General features: G+C 47.1%; 1 protein-coding gene across 1 annotated transcript in view; it reads left to right on the top strand.

Moving 5' to 3' along the window:
• CHD5 (chromodomain helicase DNA binding protein 5) overlaps nt 1-14,578 on the top strand; it is a 142,677-nt gene that overhangs the window by 79,838 nt on the left and 48,261 nt on the right. Inside the window, 11 exon segments of the mRNA XM_051988709.1 lie at nt 292-458; nt 819-1,037; nt 4,116-4,322; nt 4,601-4,667; nt 4,670-4,811; nt 6,539-6,670; nt 7,225-7,333; nt 9,700-9,891; nt 10,210-10,410; nt 12,881-13,018; nt 13,182-13,303. Coding sequence (XP_051844669.1) covers nt 292-458; nt 819-1,037; nt 4,116-4,322; nt 4,601-4,667; nt 4,670-4,811; nt 6,539-6,670; nt 7,225-7,333; nt 9,700-9,891; nt 10,210-10,410; nt 12,881-13,018; nt 13,182-13,303 — 1,696 coding nt within the window.

The raw sequence follows: 14,578 nt of genomic DNA on the forward strand, positions 1-14,578 counted from the left end.
GAAGGGTCACACAGGACAGGACAGCAGCCCTTTACCCCCTCCCCTCTCAGCACCCCCTCCCCATTGGGCTGCTCAGTCCCTCCAATCATAGGCTCATTCACAGTGAACTTGATAGACATGGAAATATGGTTAGTTTTGGCTCCTAAAGAAGGTGAGGAGGGGCGGGGAATATTCAGTTCAAAGGAATGACTCACAAATAGTAGAATTTGAGGCGTCCACGGGTGGAAGGTTTTGGACATGGGGTAGGGCCAGCCTTGACCCCCTTCTCTGTCTGCTTCTCGGGGGCCTCAGTCGAAGATGGGGATGGCTACGAGACAGACCACCAAGACTACTGTGAGGTCTGCCAGCAAGGGGGAGAGATCATTTTGTGCGACACCTGCCCCCGGGCCTATCACCTGGTGTGCCTCGATCCGGAGATGGAGAAAGCTCCGGAGGGCAAATGGAGCTGCCCCCACTGTGTAAGTGTGGCCCTGCTCCCCAGTTCCCACGAATGTCCCAGAGGCCTCCCCAGGCCTGCGGGTCTCTGGCAGAGATGCAGAGTCTGAACATGGTGGGCTCCCAGTCAGAGCCCCCTGCTGGGGTAGCTGCATCTCCAGCAAAGGAAGAAGTCTCTTTACCAGGATTCTCCATCCAGAGCTACAGCCTCTTCCAGTACATTGGTTTCCAGGGAAGGGTGGGATGAGATGGAATCCGGGAGCTCGGGCTTGCCTTTGCTCCGGGATGGGGGCTGAAAGTCCCTCTTGTAGCACAAGGAGCTGGGGGGGAGCGGTGGGACCTGGGGGGGCCAGGCCCAGGGAGTCCCTTCTTTCCCAATGCAGGAGAAGGAGGGCATCCAGTGGGAACCAAAGGATGAGGAGGAGGAGGACGAGGAGGGCGGCGAGGAGGAAGAGGACGACCATATGGAGTTCTGCCGCGTGTGCAAGGATGGCGGAGAGCTTCTCTGCTGCGATACCTGCCCTTCCTCCTACCACCTGCACTGCCTGAACCCGCCACTGCCGGAAATCCCAAATGGTGAATGGCTCTGCCCGCGCTGTACAGTGAGTGTTTCACCCCTTCCTTGGGCTGTTAACTCCTTGCCCCCAGTGGGGGCTCTGCCGGGCCACCTCCAGGGGCTCTGCCCCCCAGTGGTCATCTCCATTCCTGGCCAGGTGTCCAGTAGAAGTGCCCTGACCCAGGAGTTAGGGAGAGGTGGCTCAGTGTGTGGAAAGGGAAGGGGGTTTGGGACCTGAGGAGCTGCGGTGGAGTCCTAGCTTTCCCCTTCCCTGCTGCAGTGATCGTGGTGGGGTCAGTGACTGAGCTTTTCCTGTCAGGGACTTGGAGCAGATGAGTGTCTTCAGTTCTAAACTATTGTTCTAAGCCAGGTCCTAGCTCTGACATTCTATATTCTAAAGGCCCTCTCAGCACTGACCTCCTGGGTACTAAGGGCCCTCCTAGCTCTGACATTCCCTGTTCTAAGGGCCCTCTTAGCTCTGACATCCTGGGTTCTAAGGGCTCTCCCAGCTCTGACCTCCTGTGTTCTAAGGGCCCTCCCAGCTCTGACCTCCCGGGTTCTTAGGGCCCTCCCAGCTCTGACTTCCTGGGTTCTAAGGGCCCTCCCAGCCCTGACATTCTCTATTCTAAGGGCGCTCCCAGCTCTGACCTCCCGGGTTCTAAGGGCCCTCTCAGCTCTGACATTCTCTGTTCTAAGGGCCCTCCCAGCTCTGACCTCCCGGGTTCTAAGGGCTCTCCCAGCTCTAACCTCCTGCGTTCTAAGGGCCCTCCCAGCTCTGACCTCCCGGGTTCTAAGGGCCCTCCCAGCTCTGACTTCCTGGGTTCTAAGGGCCCTCCCAGCCCTGACATTCTCTATTCTAAGGGCGCTCCCAGCTCTGACCTCCCGGGTTCTAAGGGCCCTCTCAGCTCTGACATTCTCTGTTCTAAGGGCCCTCCCAGCCCTGACATTCTCTATTCTAAGGGCCCCCCCAGCTCTGACCTCCCGGGTTCTAAGGGCCCTCCAAGCTGTGATTCTCTGATTCTATTATTTTCCTTTGAACTGGCTGATAGGAGATGGCTGTTTGCATAGCCCCACAGGCACCTCCGTTGAAAGACTTTATAAAGCTGGGCTCCATTTTATATGGGGCCTGTCCCTTCTGCAAAGCATGGGGTGTCTGGGCCCAAACTTCAGTGTCTGTGCTGTGTTCTCTCTCCCCGCTTTTGCTTTTTCCAATGAACAAGTATTTTTTCTCTCTCTCTCCCCTCCCCCTTGCATTGGGGATAAAGAAAAACCAAACTCATAACATATACACAGTCAAGAAAAACTGATCCCCCTTTGCTGTGGCCGGGAACCTGGGTCCCTCACCCCTCCGCGTGGCCCCTAAGTACAGCCTGTTCCCACACAGTCTGTGTGCCACCCTCCTAGGGTCCCCCTGGGGAGGGGAGACAAATGCTCTCCGCAGGTCCCTTCCTTTCCCTCGGGAACCAAGTAATTAGATGGCAGCCTCCTCAGAGTGCTGGTTCTGGGCCATGGGGCTGAGCCTCAGGCAGCTGGGATTTGTGCTGACCACCCACATGGGGCCAAGATGGGGATTCTTTTCTTGGCCAGCTGCTGGATTTCAGGGGCTGCTTCTGCCTAGGGGGGGTTAGGGAGAAAGGGCTGTTCCCTGTGTCCCCCCAGCTCACTGCTCCCCTCAGGACCCTTGCCCAGCCCCCTTGATCTATCTCCTCTAGCATGTGTGTGTATATGTGTGTGTGAACACATGGACACACAGATGTATAAGATGGTATCAGGACCTTGGGCTTGGCTTGGGTTTGATCTCCTGCCCCTTTGAGCCCTCCCTGGCTCAGGTCCTGTCTCGGATACCCACACTTGCCGGCCTTGGACAAGCCCGGTCACTTCTGGACTTTGGGTTTCTCCTCTGTAAAAGGGAGCTGGTTCAAGTGTGTCCTTGCTTCCTAACAGGACCGCGGATCCAATCCCCCCTCGACCTCCTCGTTCCCCAGGGGTATCTGTTCTTTGTCCTGGCTTGCTCATGGTCAGCTCACTTTGGCCATGTAGATACTGGACTCACTCTAAAGTGACCAGCACTATGGCATGGTGGGTCGAATGCTGGGGTTGGGGTCAGAAAGGCCCGAGTTCGAATTCCATCCAGGGCACTTATTCTTTGGAGCAGCAACATGGGTTAGTAGAAAGTCTGGTTATCAAGAAGGCCTAGAGTTGAATTCCAACAAGTCTGTAACAGCTGCATACCTCAAGTTTCCTCACCTGTAAAATGGGATCGTAGTAATAATAGCACTTACATCATGGGGTTGTTGAGAGAACCAAATGAAGCAATGTCCGCATAAAGTTCGAGAGACGTGTGTTATTGAAAGTAACCTTGCCAGACAGTAGACCCCCAAGTAGGGACCTTCTAGACCTAGCCCCTGGTATGGGCAGCTGAAGAAGGGGCCCTGTCTCTGGGAGTCCCACAGGCTTCTGGGATGGGGTCATCTTCCTGAAGAGGAGGGGATGTGTGAGGTGCAGGAAAGGGCACTAGATCAGATGTCGGGGTACTGGGTTCTGTGCCCAGGACTATATCATTAGTTTGCTCTGAAATCTTAAGGAAGTCCCTTCAACTCTCTCGTCCTTCCTCCCTTCCTTCATCTCTCTCTCTCTCTGTGTCTCTTTGTGTCTCTCTGTCTCTGTCTTTCTCTCTCTTTGTCTCTGTCTTTCTCTGTCTCTATCTCTCTGTCTCTGTCTTTCTCTTTGTCTCTGTCTTTCTTTCTCTCTGTCTCTGTCTCTCTCTCTGTCTCTGTCTTTCTCTATATCTCTTTCTCTCTGTCTCTGTCTTTCTCTGTCTCTGTCTCTCTCTGTTTCTCTCTGTCTCTCTTTTTGTCTCTCTCTCTGTCTCTGTCTCTATTTTTCTGTCTCTGTCTTTCTCTCTGTCTCTGTCTTTCTGTCTCTGTCTTTCTCTCTGTCTCTCTATGTCTCTGTCTCTCTCTGTCTCTCTCTGTTTCTCTCCGTCTCTCTCTTTATCTCTCTCTGTCTCTATTTCTCTGTTCTATGGGACCTTTTCAGAGCTGGTCCAAAACAGGTAATCCTGTCTTGGAGGGGGCCTGGCTGTTAAACAGCTGGGGACCCCTCTTTCCTTCTCTGTCCTCAGTGCCCACCCTTGAAAGGGAAAGTTCAGAGGATTCTGCACTGGAAATGGACAGAGCCGCCCGCCCCCTTCATCACTGTGCTGCCCCCGCCCGATGCTGACCCGAGCATCCCTCTGCCCAAGCCTCTGGAAGGCATCCCTGAGCGGGAGTTCTTTGTGAAGTGGGCTGGATTGTCCTACTGGCATTGTTCCTGGGTGAAGGAGCTGCAGGTGAGGAGGAGGAAGAGGAAGGGAGGGGAAGGGCCTCATTTGCAGATGCAGACGTTGAGACGTTTTCCAGTTCCAAGGGGCTTCCATAGCCCATCTCCACATACAGTCTTAGGCCAGGGGGAGATTCACGGGGAGGGAGCTTGAAGGAGGAAGATTTAGTTCCTCTCCTTTGGCCATCGCCGTGGCTTTGCCCGAGGCTCAGAGGCGGTGTCTGTCCCAGTTGGGCCAGGCATGTGTGTGTCCGGGTCCTGACTTTGCCTCCTCTGTCCGGGGACCAGCTGGAGCTATACCACACGGTCATGTATCGGAACTACCAAAGGAAGAACGACATGGACGAGCCGCCGCCTTCGACTATGGCTCTGGAGATGAGGAGGGCAAGAGTGAGAAGAGGAAGAACAAGGATCCCCATTACGCCAAGATGGAGGAGAGGTTCTATCGCTATGGGATCAAGCCCGAGTGGATGATGATACATCGGATTCTGAATCACAGGTGAGAGGGTGGAGAGCCTGGTGCCGGTTACTTCTGAGTCCTAGACTGAGGCAGGGAAGGGCATGAATATATTTTAGGAAGGTTTTCTTTTCTTTCTTTCTTTCTTTTTTTAAGAAGAAGAAAGGTTAACTATTCAACATGTAAAGGACTGCTTGCCATCTAGGGGAGGGGGTGGAGGGAAGGAGGGGAAAAATCGGAACAGAAGTGAGTGCACCCTGGTATGGGTGCTATCAATAAAAAGTTATTTAAAAAAAATGAAGAAAGGTTGAAACAAGGTTTCATTTCCTTAGAATCTCCTGGCCCATAAATTTTATCTGGTCTCACCTAAAATTTGCCTTTCTTTTAGTACCAGGTTTCATGTCTTTCAAGCCATTCATTAGAGTGGGTAACTGGGGCTCTTCTCCAGGGTACTGAAATTTAGGGGGTGCTGTTAGTATGTTTAACAGGTAGAAGAAAAAACTATGTTTAGCACCTGTTGGACCAATCAATAAGTCAGTTAAGCCTACCACACATAGTAGGTTCTTCCTAAATTGTTGAATCAAAAGTATCGAATCCATCCCTGGCAATAACCTTCCCTAGAGCGACCTGATGTTCACAGGGGCTCCTATCTTGAGCTCTCTTCCTTTAGCTTTCCTATCCACTGAATTTGTCTTTAAATTTTTGGTATTAAGATACCAGAATTGCTAATTAGGGTTCTGATGCTCTGAAAGTTCTCTTTGCCTAACTCAAGTGCCCATATACTGGGCATCTTCGGTATTTTGATTCTTCTCTTTGGGAGAACGGCCAAGGGGAAGAGGAAACCAAGACCATGGAAATCAAGATGCACGATTTTCACCTCTGTGAAATTGCATATTAAAAGCACTGTAAATCCTCCTTCCTCCCCCAGCCCAGAGCTGGACAGGTGAATTTTCCCAAAATATATTATCCCAAAGCCCTGATAACTACTAATTATTTATTGAAAAATCCATCAATTTTCCTGGTCACAAGGCAATCCTTCTTACTTTTATTGATTTCAGGACTTGGTGCAACCATCACTCATGCAAACCATTCTCACCTGTCTCTGCTTTTCTGTGGAAGCCATTAATTTCTTTCCAATCTTGCAAGTCTGTTTCATGTGCGTTTTGGGCACATACCAGAGGCTCCCTCTGTCACAAAGAGACCCTGCCCCCTCTATGATTCAATCAATTGATAAAGTGCCTACTGTGTGTCAGCTGCTGTTCTAGCAAATATTAACAACATGGAATGGGCCCCACCCTCAAGGAGCTTTTACTTGGGGAGGGTCCAGATAAGAGATGGACAAAATAAACAAAAATCCAAATGGGGAGTGGACTCCGTAATTTTTAGGGCTTTGGGTTAGGAAAGGTCTCATGAAGGATGCAGCATTTCAGCCGACTTGACAATCTCCAGGGCAAAGGCTTGGAAAGGGGAGATGGAGGCTAAGTATGGGGAACAGCTAGGAGAAAACAAGTAGGTGGGGCAGTAGATAGAAGATCTGAGTTTAATTCTGGCCTCCGTCCGCCATCTCAGGTTTCAGTAATGTGCATTTGCCTAATTAAAATCTGCACCTGTATCCCCTGGGCTGCTGAGAAGGACAGAGTGCGACAGTGTATTATAAACTGGAAAGCCCTATGCTCACGTAAAATCTCAGTGTCCCCTCCTCCTCCTGCCCTCCATACGTGGCCCTTGGGCCCAGAAGCCAGTTCTATGTCTGTGTGGCTCTGTTGTAGCTTTGACAAGAAGGGGGACGTGCATTACCTGATCAAATGGAAGGACCTGCCCTATGATCAGTGTACCTGGGAGATCGATGACATTGACATACCCTACTATGAGAACCTGAAGCAGGGCTATTGGAACCACAGGTACCTGCTGGGGTGGGGCTGGGGCCAGGGCCGGGGGTGCTGGGACAGGTGGGGGCTCCCCTGGAGACCCAAGGGATTCTTGGATTCTCGTCTCTTCCACTTCTCTTTTTCTCTTTCTCTTTCTCTTCCTCTTCCTCTTTCTCTTCTCCTCTCCTCTTCTTTTTTCCTTTCCTCTCCTCTTCTCTCTTCTGCCTCTTTCTTTGTCTCTCTGTCTCTCTCTGTCTCTGCCTCTCTTTCTGTTCATCTCTATCTCTGTCTTTGTCTTTTTCTATCTTTGTCTATTTTCTCTTTCTCTGTCTTGTCTGTTTTTCTCTCTTCTCTCTGTCTTTCTCTTTTCTCTGTCTCTCTTTCTCTTTCTCTTCTCTCTTTTCTGTCTGTTTATCTGTCTCCTCTCTCTTCTCTCTCTGCGTCTTTTATCTCTCTGTTTCTGTCCCTCTCTATCTCTGTCTCTCTTTGTCTGTCTGTCTCTGTCTCTCTATTTCTTTCTCTCCCTCTTCTCACCCCTGGCTTTCCTCTCTCTTTCCTGCTTCTCTCTCATTTCTGGTCTCTTGTAGGGAGCTAATGTTAGGAGAAGATTCCAGGCCGCCCAAGAGACTGAACAAGAAGGGGAAAAAACTGAAAGATGACAAACTGGAAAAGCCTCCAGAGACTCCCTTGGTGGATGTGAGTGGGGACTGAAGGGGAAGGATGGGAAGACCTGGGTTCAAATTCTGCACCTGATACTGACCAGCATAGACAAATCATTTGGTTGGGCTGAGCCTGTTTCCTCTCCTATAGAGTCTGAATAACAAGACGTGCTGCAGTGAGATAAAGTGTTATGGTTGCCAGAGCTGAACATGGCTCTGAGAGCCCCTCTCCCCAGATCAAGTCCCCGGTGTGACATTTAAAGCTCTTCATATCCAGGCCTCTCCCTCACACCAGGGACCCCACAACACAGCTACCCCAGTCCCCTGTCCATCTCATCTCTGCGCTTTTGCGTTGGCAGTCCATCATGCTGAAAATGCCCTTCCTTTTCACTTCTGCCTCCTAGAAATCCAACTTAATCCTCCCCCGACTTCTGCAGGAGGCCTTTCCTGCTCCCTTCTATTAAGATTATTTTCTATCTGTTTTATAAAAGATGTGTCCCTAGTTTTAAACTTAGAATTTAAATTGGAATGTAAGCTCCTTGAGGAGGGAGGGGGTCCCCAGCCCTTAGCATGGTCCTTTGAATCATCATTCTGAGACTGATTAGCCCTAGGACCCTGAGAGAGTCATTTCACTTCTCTGTGCCTCAGTTTCTCCAATTCTTCCTTCTGTTGGAGATACTGACAATAATACACCTCCCTTGAAAGATGTTGTGAGGACCCGGTGAGGTAATGAAGTTTTGCAAGCCTTAAAAAGCTTTGTTGCTATTTTTAGTTTTGCTGTTACTTGTGGAGAGGTCATACTTAGCTTCTGAAGCGAATCTTTCCTTAGGATGTCAAAGCATTTTAATCCCAGCTTGTTTGTCTTGTGGGAACAAACCGTCCTTTTAAAAATATATCCAATGGCTACTCATAGGCCACATTTCTGTGGCACCCACTATGTGCCAAGCATGTTCTAAGTGCTTTATAATTATCATCTCACTCGATCCTCACAACAGCCCTGGGAGGCAGCTGCTTTTATTATCCCCATTTTACAGATGAGGTAATGGAAGCTTTCCACGTACAGAGAGAGACTGTTAAGCAAAGCAGACAAGCCCATTGGCTCTGACTAGTGTCTCCTGATGGACATCTCATGCTGCACCCATAGTCCACCATCTTTCTGTGGAGAGGACGATGGATTATTTGATTAGAAGGCTTGAGCTTCCTTCCTACATTGATCAGAGTTCATAGATTCTTCAGTTTCTGGTCTTTTTTTTTACATTATTATATAAATATCTCAGAGCAGCTAAGTAGCACAGATAGTAGAATGCAGGGCCTGGAATCAGGGAGATTCATCCTCCTTGAGTTCAAATTCACACTCAGATTCTATTTACTAGTTGTGTGACTCTGGGTAAGTCACTTTACCTTGTCTGCCTCAGTTTCCTCATCTGTAAAATAAGGTGGAGAAGGAAAAAACCAACCCCTCCTCCAAGAAAACCCCAAATGGGGTTATGGAGAGTCAGACGTGACTCAAAAATGACTTTAGCAAATCTATTTCCATCTTCCTTCTCTGCATTCGCTGTATCCATCTGTACAGATCTTCCCATTTTGTGATATATTTCTCACTGATCATTCATTATGGTGTTATAATCCATTATTTTTATATTTCACTATTGGTTCATCTGTATTTCCCAATCAGTGACTGGTCCCCAGTTTCCTACCAGCTCCTACATCTCTCTTGTTTATATCTGTGGGACCTTCTTCTTTGTCTGGAATTTATGACCTAAGAAGTTGGATCATTGGATCAAAGAGGTTAAAAAATTCAAGAGATTTTTAAAAAATCATTCCAAATGAACTTCGAAAGTGGCTGGGCCATTTCACAGCCCCACTGGTATCAGATCACGTTGCCTCATTGTATTTAATGGCCAGCTGCTTGGTCCTAGGGAGGGATGATCTTAGTAAGAGGTGATGACAAAGCTTTGAGGTTTACAAAGGACTCTACATCCGATATGTCATGTTGGGATGGATATCGGGCTTCGGTTCAGACTGGAAGGAGTGGAGAGACAAACTAGATAAGGCTCCTATAGCCATAATGTAGAGGGGGCTATCGCTTATAACCAAAGGTTAGTGTGAAAATAAAAATATGATTTTTTCTTATCCAGATCCCTGACCCCATGAAATCTTACTTTTACCCATGGATTCCTTTTAGGGTCCCTAGGTCACAGGTTATTAAGAAATGATAGTTTGGTGGAGTGGATAGGCTGTGGGGCTTGGAATCAAGAAGTTCTGGGGCAGGAAATTTTTTGGCCTTTTAAAAAAATTTATTTTAGTGTCTTCAGCTTTCAGCACAGAGCCATTCAGTAAATGCTTGTTGATTGATAGACAATGTCTAGCCACGTGAGCCTGGGTCTCTTTTTCCCCAAACAGCCCACCGTCAAGTTCGACAAGCAGCCATGGTACATCGACGCCACAGGAGGCACCCTCCACCCTTATCAGCTGGAGGGACTGAACTGGCTGCGGTTCTCCTGGGCCCAGGGCACAGACACCATCCTGGCCGATGAGATGGGCCTGGGGAAGACCGTCCAGACCATCGTGTACCTGTATTCCCTCTACAAGGAGGTGAGCCCTTCATTTCCTCCAAGGGTTGGTGTGGTACAAGAGGAACCGCTCTCCCAGGGGCCACCTGTGAGATCGTGGACAAGAAGGGAGGGGTTGGATTTGGCTTAGATGCTTCCAGGCCCTTTCCCTCTGAGTCTGTGACTTTGGGATGAGATTCTTTCTAAGGTCCCTTCATTCTTTGCATTTGCGTGACCCATGTGCAAGTATGGCCCTAGTGCCTGGGCTTAATTGCCAGTCTAAATCAGTGATTTTACAGAGGGCTTTTTGGGGAGAAGAGGCTAAGGTGGCAAACTCACTGGGCCCTGTCTCCCTCCTCAGGGTCACTCTAAGGGGCCGTACTTGGTCAGTGCCCCGCTGTCCACCATCATCAATTGGGAGAGGGAATTTGAGATGTGGGCTCCTGACTTTTACGTGGTCACCTACACCGGGGACAAGGAGAGCCGATCGGTGATCCGGGAGAATGAGTTTTCCTTTGAAGACAATGCCATCCGGAGTGGGAAGAAGGTTTTCCGCATGAAAGTAAGAGCTGCTGGCTTTTGTTTTGGGTTTTCTTGGGCTGGGGAGGTGGGAGGATTGGGTTCATTACTCAAAGGAATCAAACACATTATGTGGAGGAGTTTTTCAAGACCACATCATTCCCCAGGGGTAGCATCTTCTCCACTGGGATTTTCCGCAGAGCCTTTTATTTCTCCTTTATTATAATCACCAGTACATTAGACTCTCTGCTCGGAATCATGCTTTTAAATGCACAAAATAAAACACATGCTATTACAAAGGAAACCAAAAGTTAGTGTGAAAATAAAATACTTTTTTTTTCTTTCAAGTTTACTGACCCCTAAAATCTAGCCACGGATTCCTTTTGGTTTCCCATAGATCGCCGCTTATTGAGAAATAACAGTTTGATGGAGGGGCTAGATTGTGAGGCTTGGAATTTAGCAGCTAAATCATACGGGGATGGCAATCTGCATAAGTGAGGGAATTCCATAGTCTGGCCCAGAAGAATAAAAAAAAAAGAAAACCCAATGAAATAACTTATATTAAATGTTAAATAATTTTTTATTGATATTATTTAACATCCATTGATTCTTCTTTTATAATAGAAGGAAAACAGAACAACTGTGTATGAAGCATTCCTCACCCATAATCGCCATTTCTCCTTTGAGAGCAAGTAGGGAATTTTGTGCGCTCTCATATTTTTTCCAGTCCTCAGATTGATGAACATCATTAACCAGACTTCAGAAGCAGTCTTTTAGTGACTTTTAAATTCATATTCTATTTACAGTTTACTTTACCTCATCTTATCTTCAACAACCACCCTGGGAGGTAGATGCTACTATTGTACCCATTTTATAGCAAAACTAAAACAATCAGAGCTTAAGTGGCTTGCCCAAACATCACACAGCCAGGAAGTTTCAGCAGATCTTCCTAACATGACTCTGGGTCCAGTAATTTATCCACTGTACCACCTACCTGCCTCTTTAGGATACGTCGATTTTTTTTACCTTTTATTTTGCTTTTTTAGGGTAATAGCATGGTTCAAATAGAATTTTCTTTTTCCAGTTATGTATAAATAAGACAAATTTAAACATTATTATTTTTTTAATTTGGAGGTTTTGACACCTTTCCCTCCTCCCCCAAAATGGTAAGCAGTTTGATATAGGTTATATATGTGCAATCATGTAAAACACATTTCCACCAAGGTTATATCTTAGATGTGCTAACTAAAGGACAGGTTAGGAATTCCTCTAAAGACTCCAAACTATTTTAGCTTCTTATCACTCAAGGATCTGTTCTCTGTGATTTCATTTAAATGATGTTTAGTAGGCTGATTATATTTTAATAACCTCAACTCACTATAGGAATGAGATGGAGCCACGCTGATTGTTCCTGTCTTTCTATTTCCATGGTCTTCTTTCTTTGTGTTTTTTCCCCACATGGGAGACAGGTTCAAAAATGGAATAGGCTGCAAAAAACATCATAAAAAGGAAAAAAGCCAGAACCTAGCTGAGCAAAAATATTCATAACTGCTCCATGAATAAATGGAAATGGAAAAACAAATTGGAAAGCACCCCTATTCCCACAACTAGAGAATGACTGACTATATTGTGGCCTATCAGTGCAATGAAGAAAAAATGATAAATGTGAAAAAACTGACTGTAAAGACTGTCTCTAGAGGAAAATTGCTAAAGATGCTAGTGGATGGGTGACTAGAATGCTTGAATGCTTGTTAACTTTATTTGGGGGGATTCTGCCTTATAAAAAAGACTAGTTAGCTAGGATAACTGTCCTATTTGGTTTTTAGGTCTATTATAAGAAATAAAAATATTTCCCATTCTGAATGTATCTCTTTCAAGCTTCCTGTGGGAGAATTTCTTGAGGGCTGTCAGTGAATAAAGCATTTAGTTTATTTTTTTTATTTTGAAAACATGTGCACAGATAATTTGACAGCATTGACCCTTGCATAGCTTCGTGTTTCAGATTTTCTCCTCCTTCTCCCCATCCCCTCCCCCAGATGGCAAGCAATCCAATACAAGTTAAACATGTTAAAATATAAAGCCTTTATTTTTTAAGGATTTACTCTGTGCATAGCACTGTGACACTCAGAGAAAAGGAGCAATCCCTTTTCTTTAATGTTAATTCCAAATGGTTGAACCATTTGGTGACCAGAACCTTCTGGGTTTTCATCAGATGTGTCTGTAGGCTGCAACAAGTGCAGAAGGATCCAGCTTGATGGCTGTGGATGGAAGCACTGTTGTTCCAAGGCTTTGAGATTCAGGCTTATCTCATCAGGGGCCTAGGGGAGAGGATGGTTTGATCTGTGGATGACAGCCCCTTGGGAGCTTCCAATGATGGCGGAACAGCTTGAATCGGAGCAGGGCTGATGGCTTGGGGGTACTGCTCTGCTGCTCAGCAATGGCTACAGGGGCTGAGGTAGAGAAATAATCTATCTCAACCTTCACTTCCAAACTCTTCCTTTCCTTCCATGTAGAAAGAGGCACAGATCAAGTTCCACGTGTTGCTCACGTCCTACGAACTCATTACCATCGACCAGGCCATCCTGGGGTCCATTGAGTGGGCTTGTCTGGTGGTAGATGAGGCTCACAGGCTGAAAAACAACCAGTCCAAGGTGAGCTTATCCAGGGAGGTGAGGGGGGAAGAAGCCAGCCACAAGCTGCTCTTGTTCACCGACTCATTGTGGGGCCGGACGGGACATGGGAACACTGACTGCTCCTTGGATAGGCGGGCACGTAGCGGAGGGGCCAGGACCAGAACAGTCTTTCTTCTCCTAGTTCTTTAGGGTGTTGAATAGCTACAAGATCGACTACAAGCTGCTGCTTACAGGGACACCCCTACAGAACAACCTGGAGGAGCTGTTCCATCTTCTAAACTTCCTGACTCCAGAGCGGTTCAAGTGAGTTAGCCTTTGTATCCAGAAACCCTGAACTGCAAGGGACCTCAAAGGACAACTAACTCAATTCCGACCTAAGCCAGGGAATTTTGTCCACAATTTCCCTTCCCTTGCAAATTAGTCATCCCATCTCTGCTCCAGTATTTTCCATTTATAGAAAGAACCCTTCAAGATTTGCTTTATACATATGTACCAATTTATATGTAAACATATTTGCCACGTAGAAAGTATATTTATATATCCTTTATAAATCATCTCATTTGAGTCGCACAATAATTCTGAAAAGTGGGTACTAAAGGTATGAAGGGCTCTAAGTGCCAAATAGAAGATTTTATATTTGATCCTGGAAGTTTTAGGAAGCCACCAGAGTTTATTGAGTATGAGTATATTCATCTTCGCTTTGAATAGAGAATATATTGGAATGGGGAGAGACTTGAGGCAGGCTGGACCACCGGCAGGCTGTTATTGCACTGGTCCAGAAATGAGGTGATAGAGTGATCAGAAGAGAGACAATGAAATCAATAGATTACTGAAGCAGATTAGGGGTGAGAGGTCTAATAGAGGGTCGTCATCATGACAGTGATTGAGGGTGATGAGAGTTCAGGATGACAATGGGATGGGGGTGGATTATGGTGATGCTCCTGTAAAGTGATAGAGATGGTACTGCTTGCTGATGTCTTAGAGGGCAGAGAGTTCAACCTGCTTTACACACGAGGAAACCGAGGTCTAGGGTTACACAGTAAGTGTCTGAGGAGAGTTACTACCTCAGTTTTTCTTCCTGGCCCCTTTAGCGATGTAGTGATGATCAGGGAATCGGCTTGGTTTAATGGGGTAAGCCAACTTGACTTGGATTCAGGAGAGAGATGTGTGTTTGAATCCTGGCTGTGCCTTTGGGCTCATTATTCGACCTGCTGGGATCCCTGTTTTCCTCATCCCTATTAAACTGGGAGATAGCATTATTTATTGCATCTACCTGATGGCACCTTGTTAACCCCAAAGCACTTCACAAATGTTACTTTATCAGGGTGAGTGTTTGATTCCAGGTGTAGATTGTAGCCTGGATGTAATGTCAGGGATCACTAGCTGTTTTTGTGGCCAGTCTGGTGATGAGCAGGTCTCTGAATCTGATTCTTGGATCTTAGGCACATTATGGTATATATCTCTTAGGACCTTCCAGAGCTTGGACTATGGAGACACGGGAGCAGAGGATTTTAAATAATAGATTTAAGCTGACTCAGTTTTCTTTTGGCTGGCCCCTGCTCACATCCTGGATTCTGG

Source organism: Antechinus flavipes, chromosome 3 (assembly GCF_016432865.1).
Source record: "Antechinus flavipes isolate AdamAnt ecotype Samford, QLD, Australia chromosome 3, AdamAnt_v2, whole genome shotgun sequence".
Classification (NCBI taxonomy): domain Eukaryota; kingdom Metazoa; phylum Chordata; class Mammalia; order Dasyuromorphia; family Dasyuridae; genus Antechinus; species Antechinus flavipes.